This window comes from Squalius cephalus (assembly GCF_949319135.1).
Source record: "Squalius cephalus genome assembly, chromosome: 3".
Classification (NCBI taxonomy): Eukaryota; Metazoa; Chordata; class Actinopteri; order Cypriniformes; family Leuciscidae; genus Squalius; species Squalius cephalus.
Window position 1 is genome coordinate 32,510,821 of NC_137124.1, and position 18,718 is coordinate 32,529,538.

At 40.6% G+C, this 18,718-nt stretch overlaps 1 protein-coding gene across 11 annotated transcripts in view; it reads left to right on the top strand.

The window, feature by feature from the left end:
- znf536 (zinc finger protein 536) overlaps positions 1 to 18,718 on the top strand; it is a 319,313-nt gene that overhangs the window by 216,712 nt on the left and 83,883 nt on the right. For 9 of the 11 annotated variants that reach the window (XM_079866033.1, XM_079866036.1, XM_079866039.1 and 6 more), the window contains one exon: positions 7,405 to 9,656. In XM_079866033.1, coding sequence (XP_079722159.1) covers positions 7,406 to 9,656 — 2,251 coding nt within the window. In that variant the 5' untranslated portion in view covers position 7,405. Of the gene's footprint in view, positions 1 to 3,556; positions 3,814 to 7,404; positions 9,657 to 18,718 lie in introns of those variants that run through there. The other 2 variants (XM_079866041.1, XM_079866035.1) reach the window with 2 other exon arrangements.

Consider the following 18,718-nt stretch of genomic DNA (forward strand, 5'->3'; position numbering starts at 1 on the left):
GCAACATTAAACACTCAGGAACATTGAGTCACATCTCTCTCTCTTTTTCATTTTTCTCCGTTTTTTCCTCTTTTATTTTAATTAGCCATGCAACAATTAAAAGATTCACAAACTAAATTGAACCTTGTCTCCCTCTCCTCTCGACTCGATTTCAGCACCTGTCAAAACAACACCCCTTGTTGGAGTCATTATGCAAAACTCATACGCACAAAACCAGCATGTGCGAGAAGAAAACAGCAATTATTTCTGATATTCACTTATTTGGGGGTTACATTGACATTTAAGTTTTCTACAAAGGTAATCTTTTTTCGCCGCAGCTGAGAGGTAGAGAGAGTGTCGAGAGAAAACAGACTGTCACCTTCAGACAGTCAATTAATTGATTGTGATACAGCTTCATATCATATTTAGTCAGGTCATCTTTGGTGTCCTTAAAGGAAGGACTGAAAATGTTCTTTTTTTTGGTCCACACAATTAAAGGCAATAATAAGTGCTTTATTGTAGCATACCCCTTTGACTTTTTTATGGACAAAAATAGTTCAAAATATCGTTTGTGTTTCACAGAAAGTCGTACATGTTTGGAACGACATGAGGGTGAGTGAATGATGGTAGAATCTTCATTTTTGGCTGAACTATCTCTTTGAAAGTTCAGAGCTTGATACAACAGTGGCAGTTTTGGTGGATGGATGTAGCGCTCTTTCCTGACAATAGAGGTCTGATCTGATTTTGTTTATTTAATGATTTCTGGTAGAATCTGGCAGAATTGTCCTGCTGTCCTGAGCTGGAGGAAAGATGATGTAAGGCTTGGATGACGGCCCTTTTGCCCATCGCCACACTGTGTTCATTGTTTTTCGGCTTTTCTGTGCCGATGTGTAGTCATGCGTGATGGCTGGTTCGACCACGACTCGCTCAGCTTTACCACTAAGACCCATCCCTGTGTTTCTAATGGGATTGCCAAAGGCTTAAATAATTTTTTCTCACTTTTTTCACTTTTTATTGACTGCCACCTCATGCACAATTGATGTTTCTCCATAGTTGTGGGTAGAAACACAAGGGAAAGTTTAGAGATGAATTGTCACACGTTGACCTTTAGTGCAGTATGTGTTTTGCTACTTTAGCCTTCAGTGCTGGTCACTTGACTTGGTTCCTTTCTTTCTTTGTGAGTGAGGTGAACAGTGTAGCGCTTTTCTTTGTAACAATCTCAATCTTTATGCAGAGACCCCCTCTATCCCACCTCTACAATTTAACAAATGCTCAGTTATCCATCTTTTTTCCCTTCTCACAGTCTGAGATCTACAGGCAGGAGGCTTGACACGCTGTGACTACCATTGTACCTCTCTCACACACGCATACATGCACACACAGAGCACATCTGCTGGTCTTCGGGATAATGCTGCAAATGTTTAACATAAAGGGAGGCTTTGAGCTTCAGGCCGGCTCTGGATGATGATGATGATGAGGATGCAGCAGGCCAGGACAATGAACTGTGGGAATTCTTTGGTCTCCCACTGATCTTCCCTCCCCTGGCATCCCAACCAGCCTGTCAGACATACAGGATAAAAGGAGCAGCATTTTTCTCCCTGCTCATCCTTTCGTGGGCTCATACTGATCTCTAGAGATGAGCTGAAAGCTGAACTACCTGTTGAAATGTTCTCTTAAGATGCTCTCAATGACATATTGTGCGAGACACGCCGACAGAGACTGAGAGAGTTTTGCGGGTTGAGCTAACAGAAGGTAGAGCTGTGTAGAGAGGAAGGTGACACAAGACATGTGTATTTGTAACTGTAACAATTCGTCTGTGGTGGTGTCGCAACCCATGAACTAGGTATAATTAGGTCACTTACTGTCTTACCACAAATAAGAAAACAACCTGCATCATGCAGCGAGCTGTTTGCTGGATGAGAACGAGTTTGCCTTTCAGGCTGCATGCGTTTCTTCTGTTTGATTCAGTTTCGGTCTTGTGCTGGGAACCTTTGCTTAATGCCTCATTACAGCCACTAATAATCCAGTTCAGTCAAAGAGCATCGAGAGGAAGAAAAACAAGCCACGTTTTATTGGATTAATTAGAACTATTCTGAAGACCACCTGCAACAGACTAAACACCAGCAGAGAAGGAGAGAGAGAAGGACAGATCGGACCTCGCTGATAAGCGTGCAATGATTTTAACTATCGCTATCGGTTTATGATTTTGTTATTGTACATTTCTGGCCATATTCCCATAACTGCATAACATGCAGTGCCGTTTCCATCCATTAAATATGCAACATATGGCAGCCATTTTCAAACACCAAACAGTTCATTCCCTTTTGCTTTATACGGGGGCCGCTAATGATTCAGAGGAAATAAAACTGACTTTTGCACTTTCTGTAAATAATGATTGATTTATCAATAACGATGACCTCTTTCATAATTAATTAATCAGCTACTGCATAGTAATTAGTCAATGGATTTAGGTCAATAAAGCTTCATAATAACAGAGCAGCTAATGGCCTTGCGATCTATATTTTTATTTTCATTTCAACTCGCAAATACTTTGACTTCGGTTTGTTTTACTTTTCAATGGATTTTTCCCTTGAAACTACAGTTTTCTGTAAATGTACACATTATTACCCAAACATGGATGCAGAAGGACACCAAAATTATGTTATATAAAGACGCAAAGCCCGAAAGGGCCAGATCTGCTCGGGGTTATTTGATTTAGGGCTTGAACATGCTGTGTAATCTAGAACATTTAAGGATTAGATGGGTTTTATGTCCTCTCTGAGGTTAGCTGTACACTTAAAAACTCTTTGTTCAGAGCCCCTTCAAGGCTGAAGTTTACTTGCGTGTTAGTGAGTTTGTGTGTATTTATGTGTGTTTTAAACGGAACCTTGATTCTGCCCTCCGTGTTGATTTGTGAGAGGCCACTAGAGGATCAGCTCAAGGACGTGAACGCGCACAGGTACCTCAAGTTTAATGTAATATTTTGTCGCTACAGCGGCCTTAATTTAGCCACGTTCTCCTTGACGTCCCAAAAAAAAAAAAAGCCTGGCCCTCCAGAAAGCAATCTAAATGCCAGATAATGCAACACATATTCATGCACTTTGCAAAGCTTACTGCAGACTTTATCAAAAACCACAATCAGTTCAAATATCTTAGAAATACCTTTGTTAAACATCAGTGCATCACAGTTGCCACTTGCATTACACTTGCCACAAAGTGCACTGGTTTCTACTAGTAGATCCTGCTATATGCTTATACAGTTGTTTGACATGATGTTAAGGCAGAAATCAAACAATGTGTTCCCTGGTGTTAACAACAATGGCCCTGCTTGACAAAGCAAAGATAAGAAGAGAAGGACAGCAGTCTGATGGTGGCATTTGCACCCTCTAATTAAGATGTGGTTTGCAGAGCTTGCAAGAGTGAACAGAATGTGATGTAAAGTGAGGTAAAGATAAGACATAAATCCGGTTGTTTTGCCATGTTGCTTGAAAGGCTCAGTATTAACCACAGACTGTAAAGCTGCATGCCACTGGGCCCTGTGTGACAGTGCACTAAAGGAAGTCTCAGTGGCTTTTCAAGAGACACGGCGGCGGTGCACGCGTTAATTAGAGCACGCTGCTGTTGTTACGCTACGTGTGACAGGTAGTATCAGGCCACTGAGACTCCATCGTTTCGTCTAGCTCCTGGCTAACCCAACTGCCCCAGCCCTAAGAAAGAGAGAGAGGAAGAGGAGGGGGGAGAGGGAGACGGGGGTCTGGGACAAGAAGCCACCACCGTGTTTGCTGTCAGGCCTACATGCTGTGGGCCACGACTCAATGGCACTGATCCAAATAGGTGAGGCATTAGCATTTCTAACAGAGGAAAGATTGGCAGTGAAACTTTGCAGGGCATCCTACAAATGCAGATGACAGAGACAAGCATCGCTGAAGAAATATTTAAAAGCAGAATGCTGAAAGCTTAAATGTGCTGTAGATTTATGAAACGGGGTGTTTTATATGTACTCCTAGGTATAGTTGTAAATGATAAATCACATGGAATTTGAAGAACCGAGTTATGCGTAGCATTTTTTTATCTTTTTTTCTTAATTAAAATAACAGTGTATGCTATTTTTGACAAAATGCCCTCCAAATGTGCTTGCTGCTCTGCAGATTTGGTTTTGGAGGCATTTTCAGATTTGCATTAAGCATGCCGATGTTTAAGAGCAGATGTATTTAGATTTTAATGACTTTGTTTCGTTTGAGATAAGGCTTTTGGCTTGGAGTTTCTGCTAATTATACTGTGGAAAATATGCACTTTACTGATAATTGTTCCGTAGTGATGCCTCCCTTAAAGTATTCCCAGTATCAAATTTATTTATTAATGTATTCATTTCTTTATTTATTTATAGATGCTCTCTAAAATATTGCAGACTGTGTGTGTTATTGTTTGCGGGTGTATGTGTGTCAGGCGTCTACGTTCACATATGAATTTAATACTTTGTCTGCCTCTGCAGAAGTGAGTGTTTGTGTGTGTGTGTGTGACACCTCTTTAACCATATGAAATGTCCTTTTTAATCAGAAAAAAAAAAATGAAATGACTTGGGAGCAAGGAAGGCATATTAATGCACTTAATTTGCATATAGTCGTCAGGCGAGGCTATGTTCAAAAACAAACTGGATTCGTCAGTTCATTTCACATTGTTCCTTTGTCTATCTGCCTTTGTTATATGGTAAAGATAAAGAAGGAAATCAAATTGAAGAAAAGGGCAAGCAGTTATCTCTCCAAATGAGCAACTGCTCATCATGCCTCGTTTAAATCATAGATTTCTATTGCAGAAGGCATGCTAGCCACATTCAAAAAGGGCCTCGTCTGATATCTGCCAGGATTTGCTGCGACGTCGACAAAAGCAATTTGAACAACTCGCTACCCAAAGAAACTCCAAAGTCATGAGGCGTCGCGCTAAACCCAAACATCACCCTGCATTTTTAGGCCTTTGTCTGAAGACCGTTGCTTTAATTAGATGACCTGGCAGAGCGAACCGTCCGTGATTTATATTTGTCTTGCATTTACTCCTGTATTAGTTTTTGCTGAATATCAAAAATCCTCACAGAACTGCTTAGCCATGTATAATTTGCAGCGCACGTGCTTACACGCGTGAGTGTGTTTATAACACACCCAGTCTTTAAATACATAATACACCTACAGTGTATTGTTCACATCCAGATTCCAGCATTTTTTTCTTTTAAATTCCTCGGAGTTATAGCTCTGGACAAAAGAGGAATGGCATTCAGCAGCAGCCCACAGTGTGTTTAGCAGCGACTGGAAGTGGCCTCAGTGTTTTTATTCATGTTGGAGAGATAAGACTGCAACCGACATGGCGTAGGAAGAGCAAATAGCTAAAGAACAGGCGGCCCTTATTAGAGTTCTTATGAGAGCATCAGCAAATATGTGCTCCAAGCCCACTGCCTTCAACTGCAGACTGTGTGTGTGTGTGTGTGTGTGTGTGTGCGTGCTGGTTTGATAGTCGTTGTGTATTTGTCTCCGCAAGTGCACTTTTTTCCTTTTCTTTTTTCTTTTTTGTACCAGACCTATACAGTAGGTTCATCGTTGTCTGCATTGCTGCTTCTTGTCAACAAAACAATCAGTTGTTTGTTTCCCTGTGCAGTGGGTCATGTGAAGAAAAAAAAATTGCACAGGAGCTGTCATATTGCCATGAGGAAAAGTGAAATATAATGTGTCAGCAGCCCATAGACTGAAGGTGCTGAGTCATTAGGTAGTCCCTCTCTAATAAGTAAACTGGGTCAATCTGCACCATTTAAAAGGTTTATTAATGACCAAAGGGTGTGGGTTCCCCGGCCCAGAACACTTTACCCTTCCTGAGGCACTGAGTGTGTGAGAAAGACAAACCAGCATGTGTTTCCAAATAATGCAGAGAAATTCTGGATGTAGTTTCTTGAATACTTGCTCTTGCCATTGTCTTTGTTTAAATGACCACAGCGCATTTATTTCACATTCATAATCATGTGTTAAAGCGCATAGCCACTGTTGCCAGGCAGCATACTAATCAGCTTAATGAGATATTATACAATATTTTGTTGACCAAAGCAAAACTCACTTTATTGTTTCTGAAGCTTGACCCTGTCAGTTGCAGGGGAATGCAGCAACATCATTATCCTTCCTTAAGATGGTGAATAGCATGCTAAATAAGCACTAGCCATCAAGATGACAACAGGCACTGCTCATGTATTGTTTTTAGTCTGACGGTTCATTGGGCCACACTGTGGCCATTTTAAATAACTGGGAAGCCTCTTATACTTTGGGAACCCTTTCAATAACGCCAACTGTTGTTTTCTTCTCATCGGAAGCCATACGAGAGTGAGAGAACAGAGAGAGGGAAAAAAAGAAGGTGAACACAGAATGATTTGCATCAAACGTAATGTGCCTCTTAATGGAAAATTACGCCAAGACAAGTGTCGCAGCAGTGAGATAAGGGCTTGTGTTTACTGGAGTAACCCCTTGGTTTTAAGTGCTATTGTTAATATCATAATTGTAGTATTGCGGCAGCTTCATGACAATACCATTGCTCCGTTTCATTAAGGCGTGTAATTGGAGGGATTCTGATAGGATGGGACCAAGTAGCTTAATTATGCGGCGCCTTGCCGTGTTTACTGGGTAATTATTGCCTCCAAAATTGTGTTACTGTTTGAGAAAAAGTTCTGAGAGTTGCAGCTTCTCTCCCCAAGTGTGAGAGTACATGTAGTACTTCATAAATCAGAGGGAGATGAACTCACTCTTTTTTTTCTTCACACTTGTCACTGAAGTGCAGTCATCGTTGTTAACCATTTCCTCACACCATACTCAGACTGCTGACACACAAAGGGGTACTCAAGAATGAGCTGAATTAACTGCCGTATGGTGTGATATCCTTTGCCAGACAATGCAGTATATAATCTGAGATATAGATCCACACAAAAGAATATATCTAGAGTTTTGTTTCCAAACCTACACCCACTTCAGCAAAAAAAAACACCTTTGTATCTGCACTAATGCCTAAGACAGACTTGATGCTGTGATGCTTTTTAACTCAGAAATATGATCTTCACCACACTATACAGTATCTCAAAATGTATAAGAGAAAAGGTCTTTATTTTTCATGAAATCTGAGAGCAGAGTGGGTGTTCTTCATGAACAGTTCTAAGACAATGGTAAAGTTAAGAGTGTGCTCAACCTGTTCTGTCCAAAGCATTGTACCTTTACTTCTATTGTTAATATTTGTTACTATTTACATGATGTTCCGCATATCATTTTACTTTCAATTATATGTTGTGCAGTGTTTTCTGTTGGTTGTGCACAGAGATAATACAACAAGTGTGTTAGTGGTGCCTTTTTTTACTGCATACCTCTGAATAGTGGACTCAGTTCCTGTTCTGTTTCTTTTCTCCTTTAGGATGGAGGACTCTAGTTTGTGCCTTGGTGTATCCTCGGTGGTCTCGGATGCTGACACCCATCTCAGCAACGCAGTACTTAATGGCCGCTACCCAATCAGTCAGAAACTGCATCAGCTGACTGCTCAGCTGGGTCATGCCTTTCCTGAACTACAGAGTCGTCAACAGATCCCAGAGGAAAAGGCAGCCACCCCGCTGGATGAGAAAACCCACGCTGCCTTAGCTAGTCAGCCAATAAGCAGTCAGATGGCCTTACTGGCCAACCAGCTTAATCGTGACATGGATGTGGGAGCCCTGAGTGGTCTCAATGGCCGTGTTGATTTGCAACAATTTCTCAATGGGCAGAACTTAGGAATCATGTCCCAGATGAATGATATAGAAGATGATGCCCGCAAGAACCGTAAATACCCCTGTCCACTTTGTGGCAAGCGCTTCCGGTTCAACAGTATTCTGTCTCTTCATATGCGTACACACACTGGAGAGAAGCCCTTCAAATGCCCCTATTGTGACCACCGAGCTGCTCAAAAGGGTAACCTGAAGATTCACCTCCGCACCCATAAACTGGGAAATCTAGGTAAGGGCCGTGGTCGTGTACGTGAGGAAAACAGGCTTCTTCATGAACTAGAAGAGAGGGCCATTTTACGTGATAAGCAAATGAGGAACAGCTTGCTGCAGCCCCCTCAACCTCTTCCACCCCAATTGGGTATCCAGAGTCACAACCAGCAACAGCCTGGTTCTGCCTGTGGCCTGCTCACTCCAACCAGTATCGGGGGCTCGCCTGATGGACTGACCCAGCCATCTGCCTCACCTAAGCCCATAGGTACCAACCTGCAAGATGAGCAAGCCCTCAACCCAGCCCAAGGATTCCGGTGCACTTTTTGCAAGGGTAAATTCAAGAAGCGTGAGGAACTAGAGCGCCACATTCGCATTCTTCACAAGCCCTACAAGTGTACCCTATGTGAATTTGCTGCTTCCCAGGAGGAGGATCTCATCAGCCATGTGGAGAAAACCCATATTACAGCTGAATCAGCCCAGGGACAGGGTACAGGAGCTGGCAGTGGAGAGAAGCCCGCCAATGAATTTCGCTGTGAGGTTTGTAGCCAGGTCTTCAGCCAAGCTTGGTTTCTGAAGGGCCACATGCGGAAACACAAGGACTCCTTTGAACATTGCTGCCAGATCTGTGGACGTCGTTTCAAGGAGCCCTGGTTCCTGAAGAATCACATGAAGGTGCATCTAAACAAGCTTGCCATAAAGAACAAGCCCCCTGTTGGTGGAGGAGCTGATGAAGATAGGCCCTCTGTGAACAGCATGAGCAGCCTGGCTCAAGAAGCCCACGCCAACCTCTATTCACGATACATTTCTTGTCTGCAAAGTGGCTTCCTCACACCTGACAAACAAGGCCTGGCTGAACAGCAGCACCAGATGCTGACCAAGGCTGGTATAGCTATGAAGGAGAAGGAAATGCTTGGAAAGCTCCTGAGCCCAATGGCCAGCATGGGCCACGGCTTAGGGGAAAATGAAAAGCGCTCACTCTTGGGTTGCCTGAACCTTGTGCCCCCTCTAAAGTCAAGCTGTATGGAACGCTTGCAAGCCGCTGCTAAGGTGGCAGAGATGGACCCCCTGAACAGCTATCAAGCCTGGCAAATCATGGCGCGTGGAATGGCTATGGAACGCTCCTTCATGCCAAAAGAGCAGCATCATGGGGGGCACGGACAAGAAGATGAACTTGCCAGTGCACCTGGTATTGTTCACTTTGGGAAAGATAAGCTTGAGCACCCAACCTTAGGCTCTAGTGATGGTTCCAAGCAGAAGCAACATCCTGATCTCCTTCATGGAGTGAAGACAAGTGGAGGCATGATGTCCTTGAAAGATGAGGGTGTAAGCTTTGATAGCCACCGTGAGTTCTTGCCTCACCATGGGGGTCTTGGCCTAGGCCAAGGGCTTGAGTACAGCCTGGCTGGCCTGAAAGAGAAAGCAACTGAGTGTCCTGACTGTGGCAGAGTCTTTAGAACCTACCACCAGATGGTGGTCCACTCCCGGGTGCACAACAAGGAACGCCGAACCCTAGAGGAGAGCTCCCAGCATGGTCTGGACGAAAGGCGTGGCTCAGCTAGCGACCCTGAATCTCAGTCCATCAGCCGATCCACCACCCCAGGATCCTCCAATGTGACAGAGGAAAGTGGTGCTGGAGGTGGACATTCCCAAACAGGCAGTGTTCAGGATGACAGTCCCCACCCTTCTTCTCCATCTTCAGGTAAGAAAGTTTTAAGATGGTTTAAGAAAGCCCACAGCATTAAGAATAATTTAAAATGCTTTAATACAATAAATACCTTAAATTTGCTTTTCAGTCTGGCGTTAAAGGAACAAAATTGTGTGATGTTCACATGATTCAGTTCTGTTAAATCAATACATTTAAATACAGTAGCAATTATGTTATGGAATTTTACAAAGTAGTACAATTACAACCCTAAGAGAGCAATTTCACAGTGGGATGGAACAACTGAGAAAAAAAACCTTGGGATGCCAATTGGTGAGATGGCAGTATCAAGTTATTGTCACATAGGATATGTGACAATGGGCCTTTAAAGCTTAGATGTTATAGTCGACTTTAGCAATAGTTAGCAATACACAGCTAATGCTGTGAAGCCACCAATGAAACCAATGAAAAGGAAGTGAATGCATTTGTGCTTTTGCAGTTATTTCAGTTAATAGAAAATGGGTGATTGTGATTTTGTTAGGCTGTGGGTAGGTGATCAAATCAGCTAGCAATGTGGCAATGCCAGCATAAATCTGAGCTGCACATTCAATGCATAAGTCTGACAATTAATGTTACTGTTCAAATATCCATCAAACACCTTTAAAAGGAGTTAGTATCTTTATTTACTGTCGTCTTAAACAAATTCATTAAGGAGGTTTCTGTACTTTGGCTATCCTTTGGCATCACTTAATTTATCCATTAAATATAACGTTAACTATGAAAATAAAATCCGTATTCTATTCTCACAATAGAAAACCTATGTGGATGTACGGACATGTTACGAGTGATTAAAACATCCTGCTGCACGGGAGAGGGACAGCAAACCCGCCTCATCTGAGGAACTCTGAGCTTTTGAGATAAAATGTATGTTTAGTGGGATTAAGTGAAGCTGCAGCTAATGATTACAGAAGTTTTAAAGGTAACTTTCTCATTCCTTGGGGTGGTACACCACTGTTAAGCAGCCTGGCTGTTAATTAGGTCACGTCTATGTGATAATCAGTTAGCTTAAGCTAAACAAGACACTAATTAAAGATATACATATAAAGCAGGTCAAAAAAATGAACTTCATTTGCTGGGTAAAATGTGCTTTTAAGTCATCAAAAAAAGAAAAAAAAAAGTGGCTTAGCTTAAGGCTCTAAGCAACTTAATTTCAACAGCAAAGAAGAAATTGTTTATTTATTCCCAGTCCTTATCACCCTCATGTAGTGAGATGAGTTTGAACATGCAATGGGCTATGTTTATTTTAATCTAAGGAATAATAACAGACAACCCCCACCCCAATTAGGAATTAATGAAAATGAGAAGAAGATAAAACCTATTTTCTTTACAGAGACTATTAAACCTAAACACTCGTCAACAGAAAGGAGGGTATGTTACGGAAGTAATTATCTAGTGAATTTTAATGCAGGAAGTTTTCTTTCTTTAGCATCTCTCTTACTATTACTTTGAGATTTAGCTCATGGCCTTTTAGAAACTATTCTCAAGCTTTTGTTAGATTGGCAGGGTATTTGGAATTAAAGTGATTAGTGTTTAATAATAAAAAAAATGTTAAGCACTAACTGAATCATAGGACAGAGAATGAAAATACAATTTATTTATTGATTCTTTGGCACTCTCATAGCTTTTATTGTACATAAGTAGACCAGTTTTAATAAACACAAATCTGAGAAATTGGTTATGTGATGTTTTGCCAATGTCACCATTACTTAATATTTCCTCTCTCTCTCTTACCATCTTACCATTTGCATGCTCTTTTGCTGTATACTCTGTAGGTCCCTCTACAGGTCTCTGTATACTCTATCTTCACCCCCCCCCCCCCCCCCCCCATTTTAACAAAACACTCAGTATTACATGCATGCGACACATTATTGTTTTGAATTTTTAGCTTAAAAACCCTATGTGATTTGGCAAATTCCAAACATCCTCTCACATGATTCTTGAATCTTCTCTTGTGCCACCCACCCCCCACCCAAGTGATTGGTGCACCTACTGTATAATCTGTTTAGGGCATCTGAACTTTGTAGCTTGAAGCTCTGTAGCTCTGTAGGTTACATTCTTGTTCGCACAGTTTTCTAGTCTATATCTGGGTGTTTTGATGTCACTTTTTGGTTACGGTTTGTTACGATAGTCCACTTTAGACATTCTATCTATAAGTAACTTTGCAACTACATGTCTAACTCATGTATTCATTTGCAACTACATGTCAACTAACTCTTATTAGAGTAGGCTGTAAGGTTAGGGTTAATGGAATGAGTTGACATGTACTTGCAAAATTACTTGTAGTAAGAATGTCTGTTGAGGGACCATCAAACTAAAGTGTTAGCAGACAGTCTACTTGTACTCTAATGACTAGCAGTTGACATGTAGTTGCAAAGTTCTCATAATTTAACTAGTAAGGCTCACTAGCACAACATAACACTTTTAGTAAGTTCTATTGTATGTATTTATTTAATGCATTGTTATTTTTGCTTTATTTATCCATTAATTTCTATATTTTTTTTCTTATACCTGCTCCCTCCCCATCTCTCTATTCACCCTGCGTGTGAGTTAGTGTCAAGGTAGAGTGTGATCACCAGCTGAAATCCCACATCGCTGCCTAGCTCAGTTGGAGCAGGCAGGGAGCTCTCACTGTGCAGCGGGCATAATGCCAGCCCCCCCTCTTGTCTTGAGATTGACCTTCAGGTTTCTTTGCTTGCAAGCACAGGGAGATGCATGTTTATTGGGGAATTATGCCATAGTAAGGGGCAGTTTGGCAGATTCTCTGACATACTTATTTGAAAGTATGCATACACAAGGGGCTGCGCTTTCAGGCCATAGCGCAAAACATGTGCTCACCAAACCCTTACAAGCTAAAGGTGTGATGTACAGGGAAGGAAGTGTTGTGCTGTTTGTTTGCCTAACAGTGCTTTAATGTTTAATGCAGTGCTTCTTTATTAGCCCAGCATTTGTATAAGGTGGAGAAAATGATTTCTTCTCTCATCAAGATGATTTCATTTGTATTTATTTTTTGAGTTTTAAATAGGAAGGATAAAAACAAGAAAATGCAAATCATGGCCTGGTTTTATACTCTATATGTATACTTGTGTGCGTGTGTGTTTTATTTTTTGGGGGGGAGGAAGGGTGTATGTTTATGTAGTATGCAACAGGATGTGGCATGTCATACCTCTGTTTTACTTTTAATATCTCACACGTTCCTCTAACCCAAAGAGAACAGACTTCCTTTATAATGTGTCGATTTTATTTGCTTTTTTTCTTTACCCTCTCTTTAACATACGGCAGATTCATCTGCTGTCTTCTTTCAGCAAGCTCACCCAACCTCTAAACCACCTACCCACTGCAATTTTGAGTTAAACTTGAATTACAGTAATCAACAATAACATCTCAACTGTGAAAGAAGGTCGACACAATCGCTTTTGTCTTTGACACTGCACTTGTTTAAACACAGAGAGAGACAGATAAAAAGGGGAAAAAAAAGTTGCCTCAGAAAATGTCCTCTAAAGGCCTTTTTCCTCTCCTCTCAATAATCAACCTTAAATATGCTTCTTGTGCAATAGAATTTCCAGCCTCTGTACATCTCTTCCACCTCTTTCCTTCTCTCTTTTTTAGTTTATTACATTTTCCCCCATTCTCTTTTATTTCTTATTACCATTACAAGATTGGCTTGGCTGAGGAGGGGATCTATTGTTATTTCAGATTCCGCAGTCTGAATTGGGCTTCATAAACAAGGGGGGCTCATTCCTGATAGTGTTTCTGAATTCATTATTGTGTGATTTTGAGTGACAGCTGAGAGAGAGAGAGAGAGAGAGAGAGAGAGAGAGAGAGAGAGAGAGAGAGAGAGAGAGAGAGAGAGAGGAAGTCTTTAACAGAAACACAGTAAATGGAAAAACACAACATTATATATACACACACATGCTGATCAATGTTAAGTGTATATATATATATATATATATATATATATATATATATATTCATATATACATACATGCATACATAAATATACATATACATACATACATATTGTACACATATACATTAAATATAGATTGACAACACTATACACTTTCAGAGACTTTGGTGTAGGATTTGCTTTATGTACAACTTTGTTAGTAGATTCACTAATAATTGCAAAGAAAGAGCATGTAAAACATTGAATTAAACGTGAAATTTTGAAAGCACTTAAATAGTATTCGTGTAAAAAAAAAAAATTCAATCATCTTTGCTCTTTAACAGTGTATATTTATAGTCAGTACACATGAATATTTCTTGTGTGACACCCATGAAATGCTTATTAGAATCAGACTCCTCCCTTGTATTTGATTCAAGACATCCTTATACGTGTTTCTTGTACGACTAACTTGAGAAAACCAAGTGAAAAAGCATCATTTTTCTACTGCCTGATCTCCGTTGCTTAAGGCTTCAAAACCTGCCTTGTCTTTTTTCCTCCAGTTGAGAATCCCCCATGTCTAAATATTGTTAAGAGGAAGAGCATTTTAACATGGCAAGGATTATCAGTATATCCCCAGGTCTTTACGGCTTGCCGCCGTTTTGGGCGAAACACTTGCTCCATACAAATTGAAATTGGATTTGCCAATGGATGCCTTAGGTTATAAAGCATGGATATTCATCTAATTACACAATTACAAATTGGAGTAATTACATATGCAGACTTGCTGTACAATGTAATTGTGGTGTAATTAAAGTCGAAATAACCCAAACTGCTATGCAAAATGCACGACTATCCACAGAGAAGCAAACCTGTTCATCCTTTCTGACCTATGGCATCAGTTTCATGCAGATGTTTATAGCTTTACTTGTTAAATAAATATGCAAATTTAGAGAAGAAAAAAATGTTATCCATGCTCAGTCAAATTTAGTTGTTTTTATAACACTGTTTGAGTGGTCAAGAACTCATTAGGCCCATATATATATATATATATATATATATATATATATATATATATATATATATATATATATATATATATATATATATGAAGAGTTCAGATGCAAAAGCCTCTAAGTGCCATCTGAAATTTTCTTCTAGAAGGATCATTTTTATCAAGCTTGTTTATTTAAGTTCAGTTATTTCACTTAAATGGCAATGAATAGGTAATTTTCATTGCGATTTAAGTGAAATTACTGAACTTAAATATACAAGCTTCATAAAAATGATCATTCTAGAAGAAAATTTCAGATGGCATTTAGAGGCTTTTGCATCTGAACTCTTCATATATATATATATATATATATATATATATATATATATATATATGCGATTGTGCTTCTGAATGTCCGCACATCTTATAAAGTCTGTTGTGACTGAAAAATAAGTTGATCTGAGCCCTAAAATTACATGGAATAGCTTTTGGGAGACAAAAGACGTATTACTTATCATTAACGGCATCTCTGTCATATTCTCTCTCCTCCTCCTCCTCCTCCTCCTCCTCCCTCTTTCTCTTTCTTTAATTTTCTCTTTTGCTCTTCCAAATCTTTAAAACGAGGACAGACTACATTTCTCTCTCTCATGTGCTAATTAGGAACTGTAGACCTTGGAAGAATTATGTCAATGTTTATTCCTATCATTCACCTTCATTATAGTTCGCGCCCTCTGCCCTCTCACCCAGCATGCATCACTCTCACTTTTTTTCCACACTTCTCCTATTTTATCTAAATGTTTCATTCAGTCTTCCTATGCAGTTTCTGCAGCTCAGTGCTCCCTCTCCCTATCTGTCACTTTTTTTGAAGTGTAATAATGTAAAAAAAAAAAAAAAAGATCATGGTGTGTGAGAAAATTGTTATTATACTGCTTTATTTAAGTACAGTGGGTCAGGACTCTGGTGTCTTTAAATGATAAAAGTTCTATTCAACGTGTTAATTGTCAGTGTGCTCTGTTGATTGACGTGTCTTAGATAAATGTAGACTTAGTATTTTTGTGCACGCTTGAACAATAAAAGGGCAATTTATTTCCCCTTAGCAGCAGCTCATTTGATTTTTCTGTTTCGCATGCTCACTTTTTCTCTCTTTCCCTTGTTATACTCTCGCTCGCCTTCTCTCGCTTTTTCCCTCCCTTTCTGTCAATTTGTAAATATTACCCATAGTGGGAATTAGCATAGCTTTTTTCTTTTTACTATATTTAAAATTCCAATTGTATTCCAAAGTGTATATGAAAGAGCTTCCGTGAGTGTCGTCTCTCTGTGCTCACCGTACCCCTGTGAGGCTATCAACGGGCAGTCCTTATGAAACATTTATCAGTCTGTTTTATGTCTTAATGATCCTGTTAGGATTCCCTGCTTGGTTATGGAGACAACGGCGAGCTATGTACTGCTCGGAGAAAGAGAAAAAGAAAAGGAGAGAGAGAGAGAGCGAGAGAGAGAGCGAGAGAGAGAGCGAGAGAGAGAGAGAGAGAGAGAGAGAGAGAGAGAGAGAGAGAGAGAGAGAGAGAGAGAGAGAGAGAGAGAGAGAGAGAGAGAGAGAGTGAGAGAGAGTAAGCTGCATGCAGTATACCAGATTTTAATTCCGTGTCTTTGCCAAAACATTGCTTACCTTTGCATACAAGCCTCCTTGGCAGGGCCGTGCTTTTTCATCAGTCTCTTCATTTTCTTTTTTATGTTTTTATAATTAAAACATAATATTTATCTTTCCCCAACAGAAGGCTGTCGTACTGGGGGAGGCAGAGAGTTTGAATATTAATATTTTAAATGCATCAATATGACGTCTTTCAGCTGACTGGAAAGGTGTCATCACTTTAAGTGAGAAAATGGGGTCTTGTATGCTATTAAATGTAAAAAAAAAAAAAAAAAAAAAAAAATATCTTGACTGAGGCATGTGAAAATATCATCAGGTTGCTCAGGAAGAAAAAAATGCTTTTCATTTTCCTTTAATCAAATAGTTTTGAATTAGTTTGCGCTAAAGTATATGCAAAGTGTCATTATTGACTATTAAATTCTTAGGATAAAACAAAAAGTTTATTTGCTGAAGGGTTGATGGTGATGCTTTTTTGTGTGTGAGCGGAGGTCGACAGCTGTCTTACTCTGTCAGAGCCGAATTCCTCTGGAATGAAACCACCTCTCTCTCTTTCTCTCTCTCAAACCAGTGCATACAAATGGCATATCTGGGTGGGAGGGCGCTTTGTTTGAACAAGTTAACTTTGGCATGATTGGGGTGCCTCCCGTGTGAAAGAGCAAGTGAATACATTGACCTTTGTCTCATTAAATATGGAGGACCAGCCATATGATACCATGACAGAAGAATCCTCCTTCACCATTTGCCTCCTCTTCTCGCTGTCTCGCTCTCTCTTGTTTACCCGTCTTTCTCTCGCACAGTTGCGTAAACACAAGTTATGGAGGTGTAAAGCAAGAACATTATGTAGATTAAAAGCAGTATTTAGAGAGAAAGACACATGTGTCACATATCCCCCCCCCCCCCTCACCAGCCATGATGTGACGGGGTGGGGGGGCTTTACGGGCATTCATCATGCACTGATGAGTATCTCTCCCCTCTTCTTTCCCTCTCCCCCTCCTAACCCCATTGACAGGCCACATAAAAAAGCCTTTGTGTCAACATCACGGCACTGACATGAGGCAGATAATGACATGAAAAGTTTGCCTCTTCTTCTCCGCACCCCCCCCCCCCCCCCCCAATCTTCATTTTAGCGATAGTTATCTTCTAATCAAAGGCAAAAGAAGGGTAAAAAAAAAAAAAGAACTGGGCAAAAAAAGTCCACGGATTAAGATCTTCATTTTCTATTTTTTTTCTGTCCTTTTTTTTGTGCCTGTGCATTCCAATTGTTCTTAAAATATTTGGCAATGTCAATTAGTAAGTGAGCAGAGCTAGCTGATGAACACAATTTTCCACTAGACTGAGCACCCTATTGTTGTGGAGCGAGGAGCAGATTTCTGAGGTCATTATCATTCCCTGTTAGCCTGGCCCAGCTGCTCCTCTCGGCTTCAGCCAAACTCCACACCACAGCTCTGGTAGAAGGCAGCAACAGGGGGCCTAGAGAGAGAGAGAGAGAGAGAGAGAGAGAGAGAGAGATGGAGGGAGGGCTGGCATGAGAGAAAGAGAGAGGTAGCATGCTAAAGAAAAGGTGTGGCCGCGATGAAACGCAGGGATGGTTAGGAGGGCCGAGACGAGCAAATGATGGTCAGATCACACTAATAAAGCCTAAAGAGAAAGATTGAAAAAGACAGCTCCGCCGCGCGATGAAATTAGAGAGGAAGAAACGGGGGATAAAGAACAAGTGAGCGAGGGGATGGAGAAACAGAAGGAAAGAAACACGCCACTTGGAGGGAATTAAAAAATCAGTCATACGCTTCTTGGAGCCGAACGCCGAACGCTGAGATTATGAAGGCAAAAGATTTGGATGGTAATGCAACTCGGGGAAATAAAGATCCAGAATGACATACTGCTCTGGTTGGGCAAACCGCTCCCCCAACAGACCCCTGTACTGGCAGGCAGGGGCAAGAGAGAGCAGCCCCAGCGAAGCCATCCTGTCTGCTGTAGAGTAACTACAAAGAGGGAGAGATGAACACATGGTGGAAGTGAGGCAGGGGTGAAAATGAATGCAGTTCTAAATGAGTAAAAACACTGTATGTGTTAGGAGGAAGGAAAGCTCATGAATGTCTAAAATAATGATGGCGGCCAAAGGGTGTAGAGAGTGCATGTGAAAGAAATGCGAGAACAAGGGATGGGAACATGGGAGGACTGAAACATGGAGGGAAATATACATTAGCTGACATCATACTTTTGTATAAATAACACATATTTATTCTAATTGCATGTAACTTCAGCATATTCATTCTCGCTCTTTCTTTCACTCGCTTAAAAACTTTTGTTCTCGTGTGTTCAGATTCTATTAGGACGTGTGCAGAATGCATTATACTGTTTATGTTTTCTTTCGCCAGGTTATTAAATTACACCAATTTAGTTGAATGCATGTTTTGATGATGAAGTTAAAGCAAGTAAACTACTGACATAAATGCTAAGTTCTAAAATCTAGGCATTAAATTATATGTCATAAAATGTCTCGATTTGGCCAAATCTAGGCAGCAAAGTCCAAG